This window comes from Eutrema salsugineum, unplaced genomic scaffold (genome assembly GCF_000478725.1).
Source record: "Eutrema salsugineum unplaced genomic scaffold, Eutsalg1_0 scaffold_15, whole genome shotgun sequence".
Classification (NCBI taxonomy): Eukaryota; Viridiplantae; Streptophyta; class Magnoliopsida; order Brassicales; family Brassicaceae; genus Eutrema; species Eutrema salsugineum.
In genome coordinates this window covers 21976-34333 of record NW_006256867.1, presented here as the reverse complement: position 1 = coordinate 34333, position 12358 = coordinate 21976, and the positions used below count along the sequence as shown (strand labels likewise).

General features: G+C 42.8%; 5 protein-coding genes across 9 annotated transcripts; 3 read left to right on the top strand and 2 right to left on the bottom strand.

Moving 5' to 3' along the window:
* The first annotated feature begins 274 nt into the window (after positions 1-274).
* Positions 275-2795, top strand: LOC18021990 (protein MCM10 homolog). Of its 2 annotated transcripts, XM_024158338.1 has the most exons (12): positions 275-481; positions 699-873; positions 1032-1106; positions 1187-1302; positions 1408-1424; positions 1505-1629; positions 1707-1740; positions 1826-1872; positions 1974-2111; positions 2195-2259; positions 2347-2410; positions 2498-2795. In XM_024158338.1, the coding sequence occupies exons 1-12, from the start codon at positions 391-393 to the stop codon at positions 2637-2639; spliced, it is 1089 nt and encodes a 362-aa protein (XP_024014106.1). In that variant the 5' UTR covers positions 275-390; the 3' UTR covers positions 2640-2795. The 2 variants fall into 2 exon arrangements, with proteins under 2 accessions (XP_024014106.1, XP_006404542.1); XM_006404479.2 differs by having other exon boundaries at positions 1187-1424.
* Positions 2796-2879: 84 nt separating this feature from the next.
* Positions 2880-6055, bottom strand: LOC18021995 (serine/arginine repetitive matrix protein 2). 2 transcript variants are annotated; one of them, XM_024158337.1, is made up of 7 exons: positions 5966-6050; positions 5729-5851; positions 5420-5601; positions 5043-5317; positions 4135-4935; positions 3884-4048; positions 2880-3776 (listed from the first exon to the last, which is right to left on the bottom strand). In XM_024158337.1, the coding sequence occupies exons 3-7, from the start codon at positions 5547-5549 to the stop codon at positions 3030-3032; spliced, it is 2118 nt and encodes a 705-aa protein (XP_024014105.1). In that variant the 5' UTR covers positions 5550-5601; positions 5729-5851; positions 5966-6050; the 3' UTR covers positions 2880-3029. The 2 variants fall into 2 exon arrangements, with proteins under 2 accessions (XP_024014105.1, XP_006404541.1); XM_006404478.2 differs by lacking the exon at positions 5729-5851 and having other exon boundaries at positions 5966-6055.
* Positions 6056-6960: 905 nt separating this feature from the next.
* On the bottom strand, positions 6961-10312 carry LOC18021994. Of its 3 annotated transcripts, none has more exons than XM_024158315.1 (8): positions 10022-10312; positions 9379-9463; positions 9049-9278; positions 8848-8970; positions 8644-8748; positions 8427-8546; positions 8111-8341; positions 6961-7998 (listed from the first exon to the last, which is right to left on the bottom strand). In XM_024158315.1, exons 2-8 carry the CDS (start codon positions 9425-9427, stop codon positions 7231-7233), a joined length of 1626 nt encoding a protein of 541 aa, XP_024014083.1. In that variant the 5' UTR covers positions 9428-9463; positions 10022-10312; the 3' UTR covers positions 6961-7230. The 3 variants fall into 3 exon arrangements, with proteins under 3 accessions (XP_024014083.1, XP_024014082.1, XP_024014084.1); XM_024158314.1 differs by lacking the exon at positions 10022-10312 and adding an exon at positions 9534-9584; XM_024158316.1 differs by lacking the exon at positions 10022-10312 and adding an exon at positions 9534-9584 and having other exon boundaries at positions 8111-8335.
* Positions 10038-10604, top strand: LOC18021993. The gene has a single exon (XM_006404475.2). It carries the CDS (start codon positions 10071-10073, stop codon positions 10440-10442), a length of 372 nt encoding a protein of 123 aa, XP_006404538.1. The 5' UTR covers positions 10038-10070; the 3' UTR covers positions 10443-10604.
* Positions 10384-12073, top strand: LOC18021863 (trafficking protein particle complex subunit 2-like protein). Its single transcript, XM_006404474.2, has 5 exons — positions 10384-10902; positions 10982-11078; positions 11298-11376; positions 11471-11552; positions 11774-12073. Exons 1-5 carry the CDS (start codon positions 10870-10872, stop codon positions 11903-11905), a joined length of 423 nt encoding a protein of 140 aa, XP_006404537.1. The 5' UTR covers positions 10384-10869; the 3' UTR covers positions 11906-12073.
* The last annotated feature ends 285 nt before the right edge of the window (positions 12074-12358 follow it).

The window sequence follows — 12358 nt, the reverse complement described above, 5'->3', positions numbered from 1 at the left end:
CTGTCACACTTTAATTGGATAGTAGCGCAACAAGAAGTAATCCAGTTGTTGGTAGTCCACGGTAGGGCTGAACACATCTGAACATGGCTCTCGTAAAGAGACAAAATGGCATGCCGACACTCCGTTCGCCACGCAAATTCGTTCGGTTTTTGATGATTTTTTTTTCCCTCTAAACCGGGACGTGAACCAAAGGACCCACACAGAGACACAAAGGTTACGTAAGAAACGGCGTCGCTTTTACGTTTCGGCGGCAACGAAATCAGTCTCCCGCCCAGAACCAGAAGAGGAGATGTTTTGCTTCGCTATTGCCTAATCAGTTGTTGTGTCTGGTTTGTTGTACTGAGAAATTGATTGAATTGATTTGATACTCTGCGTGCGTGAGATTTGAAAATGGAAAAGCACCAAGAGGATCTTGATCTGCTTCTGTCTCTTGACGATAGGGTTCTTGAAACTCCTCCCGATTCTCCCTCTGCTCCACCCGGTGAGCCGTCTTTTCACGAACAAAAAAAAAACACGATCTGTATCTCTGGTTCGATCAACCACTTGCATAATAGATCTGGGTTCCTCTTTTTTCCATCCCAATTCGCCCAAATTATTGTCAAGTTTGATGATTTTTTTTTTTTTTATCTCTCTCTCAGATTGATGATATACAGTATATTTTAATTCGGAGGCTTTTGTTGCTGTATTATTTGGCGCAGTATATCTGACGGATGATGAATCCCCGAGACGTAGGGCTCACGCGGACTTGTCTGACTTCAGAAGTGTCGTTCAAGATTGCCTTGACTATGATCCTAAACCACTCGCCAAAAATACTACTAAGCTTAAAAGCTCCAATCTCAACGACATTGAAAAGTTTTCTGGCTTGCGCATTAGGTAATCTCAGCTTAAGCATTCCGGACCACATCTTCTCGAATTTGCTCCTTGGGCTGAAATTTCACATATATCATCGATCAAACTCACTTATTAAGTCCCCAATGTATATAGTTGCAGTTTCTGTTTTAATTTTTATCCAATCTTTTGGTCTCTTGTAGGAATCAGTTACTTAGCCCTGCAGAGATTAATGATCGGTTTTCTGATATTCGTTTCGTCCGGTTGCCAACAATAAAGTAAGTTACAGTTTTTTTTAAGATAAATGAACATAGACGAGCTAGTTGCTGAAAGAGCCTGACACCAATTTTGTGGCTAGGAACTTGCTAATGGGTGACAAACTCTCCGGGTGCTGGGCGACAATGGGAGTGCTAACAGAGAAAGGACAACCCAAAACAAGCTCAATTGGTCAGCCTTATGGGATATGGAAAATCGGTAGCTTAAACCAAAACACTGTCTCCTTGTTCTTGTTTGGTGATGCTTACAAGAATTATCAGACCGAAATGGCAGGAACGGTTTTCGGTTTGTTTAACTGCTCAGTTCGCAAGGACAAAGTGGTAAGCAATCCCCATCAACCTTTGCCTGTGAAGCAGCCTGATGCCTTTTTAAACTAAAATTCACCTTTTTAAGCATTCAGGGAGGTGACTTCTCATTAAGTGTCAACTCTGCTAAACAAATGGTAAAACTTGGAGTTTCGGCTGATTATGGAGTCTGCACAGCGAAGCGGAAAGATGGAACAACTTGTACATCTGTTGTAAACAAGTAAGCTACCTTGGCCATTGCATATCACCGTGTATTGTTTCTGAATGCTGACTTGTATACTTTGAATTTTGTATCAGACGCCAAGGAGCATTCTGCAACATTCATAAACTGGTACACATTGGTTCTGCCTTAGTCTTGTTTTCTTGCTTCAAATGCAATGAAGCATGTTTTTCACTAACTGTGAATTTTTCCACAGAATGCATCAGACAAATTTGTTACAGCGAGAACTGAACTCAAAGGCGGGTATGTTTATGCTACCGAGTTGTGTTGGGCATATACCTTCTTCTTCTTTAGTGGGAATCTTGCATGATTCTTGGGAGTGTCTTTTCTTAATCTTATTTCAGGAACCTGAGAACGTCTTTCAGAGATCCAAGATCCCAAGGGATTTACACAGTTGAGCCACCAGCAGATAGGAGCGGAAATAAAAAGGCTACTCAGCCTGTCCGAGTACTATCAGTGGAAGGTCTCCGAAAGGCTCTAAGGTTGGAAACTCCCATCAAGTCTTTTTTTTTTTTTTACATAACGAAACAGAATCGGCTTGCCAAATCTAATTGTGAATATGCAGTACCGCAGATAAAGTGACGCCTAATGTACACTCACAAGGAATACGTTTCCTGAACGAGATGGCCAGTATGCTTCTTCTTCTTCTTTCTGCTTATTGATACAAAACATTTTAAAAGCTTATAAGATGCAGCGTGACTGATCTTGGACTTACAGGACAAACGGCTTTGAAGAACGCTAACAAAAATTCTGAAGCTGTGAACAAGTCTGTAGAGAAGAGGTACCATCTTCCTGATTTGTTATCTTCCCGAGTTGTTGTACTAATGTAAAAAGAAAACGTATGATGTTCTGGATTTGTTCTCCCCAGGAAAGCATTGGCAAAAGAAACGCAAGTGAAGGTTGAGCCGAAGAGAAAGAGAACAGAGCACGGCCGTGAAAAGAGGGAAACTCCCGAGAACGTTACCGGAAAAATGATGGTCCTAGATTTCTGCAGCTCTGACGAAGAATGAGTGAGTCCTCTCAACATTGTCAAACATTTGATTTAGGCCTTAACGAATATTCAAATTCTGCGGCTCTAGCCATATGCAGAGCATTGTTGTCGAGATATAGATATTTGTTGTTCTTCTCATAGTCATGAAAACAATAACCAGTCATACAACCACTTTAACCAATATTTTCTTCTTGTTTCTCAAATGTTCACTTAATTGCATGCTTATAGGCGAACTCGAAATGTTTAGAGCACATTTCTATTTTCTAGAAGCGATTAATTATGAATAAAACAAAAAGAAGCCACATTGAACTACATATGTATCATGCATGTTTGTTATATAGAGGAGTAGTCACCCACATAATGAACAAAAGAATTTCCGGACGCAAAACAGATTTCCGCATTAGGGTGGTCATAAGATGCCTTCAAAAACAGATTTCCCCTGAAACTTGTCCACCCTGGAACTCAGAAACGCAAAGCTCTTGTCGAGACGCGCTCTTCTCATATCCAGATTCCCTAACTTGCCAGCCATTTCCGTCACTCTCTCTCTCCACTCCTTCATCTCCTTCTCCTTCTCCCTCAGATCTTTCCCCTGTTTCTCCACTTCTTGTCTCGCAAGCAACACATCCCGTTCACACACCTCCTTCTCCATTAGGCCCATCTTGTGTTGGTCGTAGTGCTTCACCGCCTCAACGATGTCCTCCAGGACGGGCTTGAGCCAACCTACTTTGATTTTCACGGACTCAACGTCTCTAACAATCGCTAGCATTTCCACAACTCGGTTCTCCGTGAGATGCTTTAAGGGTGTCGTCTGGAGTTCTAAAACCACCGAGGAAAGCATGTCCAGGTAGTAGGATCGCGTGGCAAGCGAATGTGTTTTTGAAGCGGATGCAATGTCACCGTGCTTGTCGATGATTTGCTCAAGAGTGCCAGAGACGCTCGCTCTTACTTTGTAGTCTCCCACAGAAACGGAAGACTCGGATAGTATGGACTGTATCTCGTAACTTGGTTCCTTCTTCTTAACTATTATTCCTTTCATGCGTGAGATCTCTGAGTGACTGAAGCTCTGCGAGTCATCTGGTAGCTCCGGAGGCTCGTTGCTTTGCTTATCTTGTACCTCTAGTTCCCTTGGCGATTTACGGGATTTGTGATGAACGGGCTGCATCAAGACGAGAAGAATATATAATTTTGTGTCAATATCAGCTCTTTGTTGTGCTTTGAAACTAACATGAAAGCCATGAGACAAAGGGATACACACACACATACCGTGTTGCTTCCAGATTTCGGTGTGATTTCAGGGTAAAGCCAAACAGAGTTATCGTCATGATCATCCACAAATGAAAATTTATCGTCATCTGAGCTCGCGGACTCATCCAGTTGATCATAATGTTCTTCCTGTTTTGTGGGTGTTTCATATCCGCGGCGACCAGGCTGAGATAATTAAGCGGCCAAAACAGTCATTAGGCATGTGCAGCAATACAAAGATGTGAAGGTAGAGAGTAGAGATCGAGCAGTACCGTAATGGGTCTAGAGAGTGGCCTTTCTTGAGGTGACAAAATAAGTTCTGGATAGAGTAGAACTGATTCATCGTCGGTCTCAATGTAGACCGACTCAGCTTTGCTCCCAAGATAATTGTAGGCCTGAGATGGTCTTTGAGTCATCTCAAAGTACGTTTGTTGAGTTTGTGAGATCTTCTCCCTTTGATCAGGTGACCTTCCTCCATAGACTAAAGTCTCTGGCCTACTTTCATGTACTCTTGGCCTTGTCTCCACGGTCCTGGACTGGTGTTTTGGCGGCGTCCTAGGCCTAGCTTCAGCTGTCCGAGGCTTTTGAAGAGCAGCGCTGTCAAGGAATCTGTGGGATATTGGCTGTGTTTGAGGAATCCTAGGGGTGGGCTCTGGCGTCTTGGACCGCTGTTTTGGAGTCATTGAAAAAGGTTCAAAGTAGCTAGGTTGAGGCTCTGGTGTCTTGGACCTTGGCCCGGGGGATCTTGCCCTGAACTCAGGTGACCTCCCCCTATGTTGTCCAGTCCTCGGCCTAGTTTCTGGCGTTTGGGGCCTCCTTCCTATAGCAGCAGCAGACTCGTGTATGGGGGTCCTTGGTCTATTATCAGAGATGTTGGATCGCCGTTGAGGAGTCGTCGGCCTAGTTTCAAGTGAAATAGGGTCCTCTTGGTAAGGCCACGGCCTAGTATCAGAGCGGTGTTGGGGTGTGCGGGGCCTATGCTGAGGCGTCCTAAGAGGGTGTTCAGGAGTCTTAGGCTGGTTTCCAAAGGGCCTTGGGGACATGTCATCATCCTCACCTCCGCGCTGATCAGTCTGGCAGGAGGAATAGCAAACATGTATATATATATATGAGTGAGAGTCACAAGAGAAAGCATATATAGCGCTATTCTTTCTTTGATAAGAAGGAATGGGACCTTTACCCTTCTTGCAAAATAGTCTCCCCCTGAAAATCCAGCCAGAGAAGGCGAGATGGGGAGCGAGTCCACATTTTTGGCAGGCTCGTTCTTGAGTTGGGATGGGCGTCCATGTAGCGGGGAAAGGCGGCTGAAGAAGTTGCCATTGGTGTGATCAGCAGTGGAAGGTGAAATGTCTGACTCAACCTTCTTCTTGGCGAAATAGCTGGCAAGAGGCGATCTGCTTCCACGAGCTGGACTCCCTGGGGGAGTGTCCCTGCTTGGAGTTCTCTTACCAAACCCTGACACACAAAAAAAACAATGTTTCATCATCAGCGAGAGATTCTTTCTTGATGACAAAATTTGACCCCATTTATTAATAGAAAAGTGTTCATATATAGTACCAAAGAGTTTCTTTTCCTTCTTGTGGACATCTGCCGAGTTTAATCTCTCGAAACAGATAGCAGTACACTCATGGAAAGGATTGCCTGCATTGGAGCAACCTGGAACTACTTTTCCAGACACCAATTCCATCTCACAAACTTACAGCAACTCTATAAATAAGATCTCTTTTATGCAACAGAACCTGTCGACATACAAAATCCAAAAAACAACCAAAAAAAAGTGAGTCAACTCTTTTGGAATTTTGATTTGGTGCAAAAATCACAGAGTATGAATGATGTTTTTTCTTCCCCTTAATTATGTTTACTAACAGAGAAAGGATTGACCATCTTCCATGAGTTGGTTTAATTAGCACACAAATTGGAGTCAAACATGACACAAATACTTATCAGATGGATTGTGATGTTGATGATCAATTGCAAAATCTCACCATCCTATTATATGTTTCCCATCACACAATAAATACTAAAATTAAACTGCAAAAATATATGCATGCAAATGTAAAAAGTATAAACAAAAGGTCAACGGAGGAGAGATGGATGGGATACCTTGAGGGTTTTTTTGAGGAAAGGATCGAAGATGCCAGTTGAAGAAGAAATGTAATGATTTATCTTATTCTTATCTGTATAGAGAGAGAGAGACAGAATGAAACTCTGGCTTTGCTTTGTGTGTATATATATACATACATACATAGAGGCATCTCTAGTATCGCTGACTTTGACCGCCACTAAAATTATTATTATTAACAGTTTCAGCCGAGACTTCGTCAATTCGCCATTTCTTTTATTTTATTTACATATATATTTCTTGTCAAAGTAGAATATAATATAGATCGAAAGGGTTCTTCTTCAGTATAAGCAGCAAGGAATCAAAGATTGAAGCTGAGGGAGGACTCGGGAAACTTTCATTTCAATTGTGTTCTCACTCCATTCTCTTTCTTCTCCTGTATTTAAATCTTGTTATACTAAAATTTATCTGTTTATATTCTCTATCATATAATTAGACTTCTCGCTAATCTATACTTTAGGGAAAGGGTAAGAAAGAAAAAGAAAAAACAAGAGTAAAAAATCCAATGCTATGCAATTAAGCAATGTATTGGAGATTTCAGTTTGACAAAGAATTTGGAGAAAGGTCTTCTCTTCTCAGAAAGGACAAACCCGTCGCATTCCAGTTAATTTGTCTTTGTATCGCTCTTTATTGGGCTTAATGTCTACCAGCGTTTACTCTCTTATTCTCACCCATAGCCCATTTATTCTTCGTACACCCAAAGTTATTTACTTTTTCTTCTGACCCAAACTAACCACCCACAGTTTTAATGATTTCTCCATTTCCACAAAACAGACAGACATACAAACAACGATAATAATGTCGACTTTAGTAGTTTTAGTGTGGACTCGGAAGACTGCGGGTCTCATTGCAAAAAAAAAAAAAAAAATTAACACAAAATACATATATGTAGAAACTTCAAAGCATTGGTGTTGCGTCTCCTAACAAATTTCCGACGCTCTTTTCAAACATATATGACCCACAGGAGGACTTGGTCTTTTACTCTTTTAAAGAAATCGAAATATTGAGACAGATCAAATGAGCTTTGTTATAAACAAAGTATAAATAATACTAATACATCAACAACAAAGTGAGAGAGAATCACACGGAAAGCATTTGGAACAGAGACTCCTCCATTCATGAATCATGATCCTATCCTATACTGGTCGGTTTCCTTTTTCATTTCTCGTTTAAGAAAATTCTCAATCAGCCTCCAACGGCTACTTTCTCCAATGATCAGAAGAATTCTAAAAAATGATTGATTTATTTAGAGGTCGTCGTCGTCGACAAGGACAGCTTCGCCGTCGAATTTAAGGACCTTGCCCTGAAACAGCTCCAGATTCTTCTTCACATTGGATTCCTTCATCTCCAGATGCCCCAGCCTACCCGCCATCGCCGTCACCCTCTCTCTGCACTCCTTCGTCTCCTTCTCTCTCCTCCTCAGCTCCTCCCTCAGCTCCTCCATCTCCACTCTCCCCTCCCTCATGCCCTTGTCGCACTCCTCCTTCTCCATCTTCGCCGCGTCGTACTTCCCCAAGTACCCCACCGCCTCCTCCAGCTCCTTGACGGCTGTTTTCAGCCACGACACGTCTATCCTCACCGAATCCATGTCTTTCACCACCGCCGCCATCTCCGCCACTCGCGTCTTCCTCAGGTCTCTCAGCGCCGTCGATCTCAGCTCCATCACTGCCGCCGCCAGTGACTCCAGGTAAAACGACCTTGTCGATGTCGATTGCAGCTTCGACGACGCCGCGATGTCTCCGTGTTTCTCCAGTATCGTCTGGAGCGTGCCCGAGACGCTCTGCCGCACCTTGTAATTGGCGACGGACACGTAGGCCTCTGAGACTACCGACTGTATCTCTGCTTCCTTATTTCCTGCCTCCTCCTCGTAGCTCTCAAGTCCGCGCATTCTCCTCATCTCCTGCACCGTGAAGCTCTCAGACTCGTCCGGCAGCTCCGGCGGCTCGAACTGCCTGTCTTGCTGCTCGTAGGAAAAGGTATCGGCCGCTGTGATCTGGTATTTGTAGTGCACCGGCTGCACATAACACAACATCTTTTAGCACAGGAAAGTCGTAATCAATCATTTTGGAAGGGAGTATTTTCTTCATTTTTACACTTATGGTTGAACAAAAAAAAAAACACCGCACCGTGCTGCTCCCTGAGACGCCCCTGGAACGATGTCCAGTTGCAATCTCAGGGAAGAGGTAGGTGGAATGGTTGTCTTCGTCGTCGTCGTCGCTGGATGAGTAGTAGAATGGTGGTGGTGGAGAGCGGCTTGTAGCTCCATGAACAGGACTCATTGGAGGGCTGTTACGCGGTGTCACATCTGCATCTGCCTCCAAATGATCTTTCCCGTTGTAGTATCTCTGAGACTGCAACTTATATTACAAGAGACAAAAATCAGTCAAGAGAATAATTTAAAAAATGAACAAAAGGAGGTTTGGAGTAGAAATGCACCCCCACCCTTGTGTGTGGCGGGCTTCGGGATGGATGAAATGGGCTCCAAGGAGCGCTCTTCCGTGGTGTTACATGGCCCTCCTCTGCCTCATACCTTTCTCTACTGTAGTCTCTCCCTCGGTCATGCTGCAGATACAACAACTGAGTGAGTGAGTGAGTTTTGGATCTGAATCGCAAGAATTTGTTACAAAAAAAAAAAAAAAAAAACAAGTTGAGTGAGTACCGTGTTGTAGGGAGCTGGAGAGCGGCTTCTGGAGGGGTGAAAGGGGCTCACATTGGCCTCTGCCTCTCTGCTAAAGTCGGTAGACCTCCTCCTACGGCGATCAGGCTGCAAATCAGAGACAAATCAACCCCCCAAAACGTTATGTGTCCCATGTCATCATCGATCTTGGGAAGAATCAAGAAGCAGAAATGATGAGGTGAGTACCGTGCGGGTTCTGGCAGATCGAAAAGGGCTCACAGAAGCGTTGCTCCTTGGGGTCACGTCGGCGTCAGCCTCATAAGAAATGCCCTCTGCTCTTTCTTTGCCCTGATCTCTAGGGCGCTCCGGCTGGAGTATGGAACTAAGGATCATCAGAACCACGAGAGATGTACTGTGAATTTTTGTTTTCTAAGTAGAGGAGAGTACCGTGCTATATCTGTAGACAGGAGGCCGATGGTGGGAATTGGGGACACGTTCAGAGCGTAGCTGTTGTTGTTGTTGTTTCCAGTGAGTGGTATGGTCATCGGAGATTGGGAAGGCGTACTCTGACTCCGATCTTTTAATGCCGATATAAGAAACCGGCGAAGATCGGCCGTCGGTGGGATGAGGAGGGCTCGAAGGATTGCTCTTGCTCTCACTTTTGTGACTCAACAACCCTGCACACATACAGACACCACTTGAGTTTCCTTTACGTTTAGCCACCATCTAATCTAATCTCACCTTTTAATAAGAAGAAAAAACAAAAAAAAAAGTGACCTGCTCTTTTTCCATACTTCTTCTCCCTGTTGGAATTGAAGAAATCCATCCTCGGATTGGTATGTAATTTGGTATGTATGTAAGCCTGCGTGCAAATTTGTATCAGTCACACTTAACTGAATATATATATATATTCGTGTAGAGACAGAAAGTACCTAAAAAATATGAACTAGCCGCCGGAGAAGACAGAAGTCTAACTACTCTACTCGACTCTAGTCTTAATATTATGGATGGGAGTATAATAACAACGTGACAATGACAATCACGGTCCTATATTAAAATTTGTGGCATTTGCTGTCTGTATAATTGAATTGATGACATTCCAACTCTCACACTGACCTGGTCAATTCTGGCAACCTTTCTTTCTTATTTCTTTTGAAAAATCTGACGACAAAACTATTGAGGAAAATTAAACACACACGACCAAAAACGTCACAAGGAATCAACCATCCCGCCATATTGGATTAGTGACTCTCTTTTTTTTTGTCGGCATTGTTACCAACCTCTCTAATATTGATCGTCTCTTTTATGCATTATTTTCTTTAAAATACTAACGGGCTTTAAAATGGGCCAAATTAGGCTTACTCATCCGAGAGTTTGACCAAATGGCCCATGAGGAGGGGTCTGAAAGATAAACCCTAACCTTTGTTTTGTGTTAATCCGTGTGAGTTTCTTCTGGGAGTATCGTATCGATGGCGACTCGGCTAAAGGAGATCGTGAAGAAGTACGGGAAAGTAGCGCTGGGGGTCCATTTCTCCGTCTCCGGCGTCTCAATCAGTGGATTCTACATAGCCATCAAGAACAACGTCGATGTCGAGTCGGTCCTGGACAAGTACCAAATCCCTTGGTTCTCCACCAAGGATCGCCTCGAGCAAGATTTGGCTACGAGCGAGAGCGATAACAAGACCAAACAGCTCGCCAAATCGGCCGGCGGAGCCTTAGCGCTGGCGGTTCTGTGCAATAAAGCCCTCTTTCCGATTAGAGTGCCCATCACGATGGCTCTCACTCCCCCAATCGCCAGATTCCTCAGGCACAGAAATATCCTCAAGACCGGCGGCGGATGACTCTCTCTCTTCCTTTCATTATCTGTCTATGTTTTTTATGTGCGTGTTTGTTCGAAATCATGTGGAAAGATGTCGTGTTAGAGAAATTTGAGATATATTGTTGACTGATGCTTACAATAAGGAATCCCAGATTTACCAATATTGAAATGGACTTTCACACCATTAGCATTCTCCTCCATTCTACTTAATATTTGCAGACAAAAAAAAAATACTGTCCAAAGCTTTCTTTTGCTTGATACAGCGTATGTCCGTGAGAAGAAACGAGGAATCCTGGGACCAGTTGGAAAGTATATCAAAGTTGTTGACTAGATTGGTTAAAAGAAGCCCAAGAGTTATTTATGGATAATAAAAGCCCGGCCCATAAGAGTGGATTTCGACATCTTGACAGTTTCGGGGTCTCATCGGAACTTTCCAAAATCTATCGAAGATGATCGTTTGCGTCTCCGTCGTCGGCCACCAGGTCTGCCTCCGCTGACTTTTTTAAAACATTCCGAATTTTTCCGATATGTTGATTGTTTCTGACTTGGATCCGCAAACAGAACAATCCGCTTTACATACAGAGCTTCACGGATGGTGACGATGCCCTCAAGCTCCACCACATCGTTCATTGCTCCCTCGATGTCATCCAAGAGCGAGGTCCTTTCTTTTATCCTCCTCCCTCGATGTTCGTTCCTTTCTCCAAAAACAACCAAAAAAAAAGAATTCCCAGACAATTTTTATCTTTTATTATTTCCGAGTCTGATTTTCTTGTCTGCATTTCTTCATCTTATTGTTGTGTCCTTCCTTGAGGTATATATATATATATCAGAGGGTAATGTCCTTTTGTCTCTGAAACGTGTCAATCTGTTTCTTTAGTGAACAATCCAAAAAAGTCTGGCTCGATATTGAACGAGGCATTTCTTGGCCTGCTTTATCCTACACTGAACTACAAAGTGTAAGCACTAAGCAGTCTCACTGTACAATACCTTCACACTCAGATCTCATGATACTCCTTTTTTGGCTCTTTCTTTTTCTCTCTTCTCCTGCAGATATGGTTACTTGACTAATACCAAAGTGAAATTTATACTGGTCACAACTGATTTGGATGTCAATGACATCGATGTGACAAGTGTAAGTATCTTTCATCTTCTCAGATACTGCTTAATTTCGCATCAAACCAAGGCTTTTTTTTTCCATGACTTGCGACACTACATTTCATGCTCTTTCTCTATCATTTACTAGTTCATGCTCTTCTAATTGTGTTTGCTGGCCTGTAGAGTGTTCGTTCTTCGTACCACCAATCTATGAAAAAGAGTTTCATTTTTTTTTTGTATTGCCCTTATTTTCTACAGTTCTTCAGGAAGTTCCATGCTGCCTACGTGGATGCAGTCTCAAACCCCTTCCATGTCCCTGGCAAAAAGATAACCTCAAGAACCTTTGCACGTACTGTAAGCAACATCGTCGGATCATACGGTTTGAACTGAACCTCTCAGTTGCTATTTTGTAGCTCAAAATTTGTGTTTATTGAGCATTGAGGAAATGTCATTTCTTTATCATCATTTGTTGTTGTTCATATTAACACTGGAATTGCTGTAAGAAGAACTGTCGGTTCTTCACATGTTAAGACATGAATGGAAATTGAAGTTTGGTCATTGATGTAAGATATGTTGAGCAAGTAGGGACCTTCCCAACCCAAAATTTTCCTTAGCTCTTCTCCCTTTTTTTTCTGTTTCTTCTTATTGTTTCTCTACCGTTTTGCATTATTCTTATCTCTTCATAAATTAATGACTTTATACCATCTATCTTTGGTGTTATGATTTCTTTTTCGATTTGTAGTCTAATATATTTGGTTACAAAATGGAAAAATTTGCCACATAATAATGACCTTGAACCCGGGGGAATTGAAAACTAAAGGGACCGGTGTGAGTCTGTCACCT

What these genes read in the sequence shown, in the direction of transcription:
- LOC18021990 (XM_006404479.2), top strand. Translation starts at nt 391, where the DNA reads ATGGAAAAGCACCAAGAGGATCTTGATCTGCTTCTGTCTCTTGACGAT. An exon ending in TCTGCAACATTCATAAACTG is followed by an intron (nt 1,741 to 1,825) that starts GTACACATTGGT and finishes ATTTTTCCACAG; the next exon opens with AATGCATCAGACAAATTTGT. An exon ending in AACAAGTCTGTAGAGAAGAG is followed by an intron (nt 2,411 to 2,497) that starts GTACCATCTTCC and finishes TGTTCTCCCCAG; the next exon opens with GAAAGCATTGGCAAAAGAAA.
- LOC18021995 (XM_006404478.2), bottom strand. Translation starts at nt 5,549, where the DNA reads ATGGAATTGGTGTCTGGAAAAGTAGTTCCAGGTTGCTCCAATGCAGGC. An exon ending in GAAGGAAAAGAAACTCTTTG is followed by an intron (nt 5,318 to 5,419) that starts GTACTATATATG and finishes TTTGTGTGTCAG; the next exon opens with GGTTTGGTAAGAGAACTCCA. An exon ending in CACTCTCTAGACCCATTACG is followed by an intron (nt 4,049 to 4,134) that starts GTACTGCTCGAT and finishes TAATTATCTCAG; the next exon opens with CCTGGTCGCCGCGGATATGA.
- LOC18021994 (XM_024158315.1), bottom strand. Translation starts at nt 9,427, where the DNA reads ATGGATTTCTTCAATTCCAACAGGGAGAAGAAGTATGGAAAAAGAGCA. An exon ending in GATCTGCCAGAACCCGCACG is followed by an intron (nt 8,749 to 8,847) that starts GTACTCACCTCA and finishes TCTGATTTGCAG; the next exon opens with CCTGATCGCCGTAGGAGGAG. An exon ending in CTCCAGCTCCCTACAACACG is followed by an intron (nt 8,547 to 8,643) that starts GTACTCACTCAA and finishes TTGTATCTGCAG; the next exon opens with CATGACCGAGGGAGAGACTA.
- LOC18021993 (XM_006404475.2), top strand. Translation starts at nt 10,071, where the DNA reads ATGGCGACTCGGCTAAAGGAGATCGTGAAGAAGTACGGGAAAGTAGCG.
- LOC18021863 (XM_006404474.2), top strand. Translation starts at nt 10,870, where the DNA reads ATGATCGTTTGCGTCTCCGTCGTCGGCCACCAG. An exon ending in CGATGTCATCCAAGAGCGAG is followed by an intron (nt 11,079 to 11,297) that starts GTCCTTTCTTTT and finishes CTGTTTCTTTAG; the next exon opens with TGAACAATCCAAAAAAGTCT. An exon ending in CCTACACTGAACTACAAAGT is followed by an intron (nt 11,377 to 11,470) that starts GTAAGCACTAAG and finishes CTTCTCCTGCAG; the next exon opens with ATATGGTTACTTGACTAATA.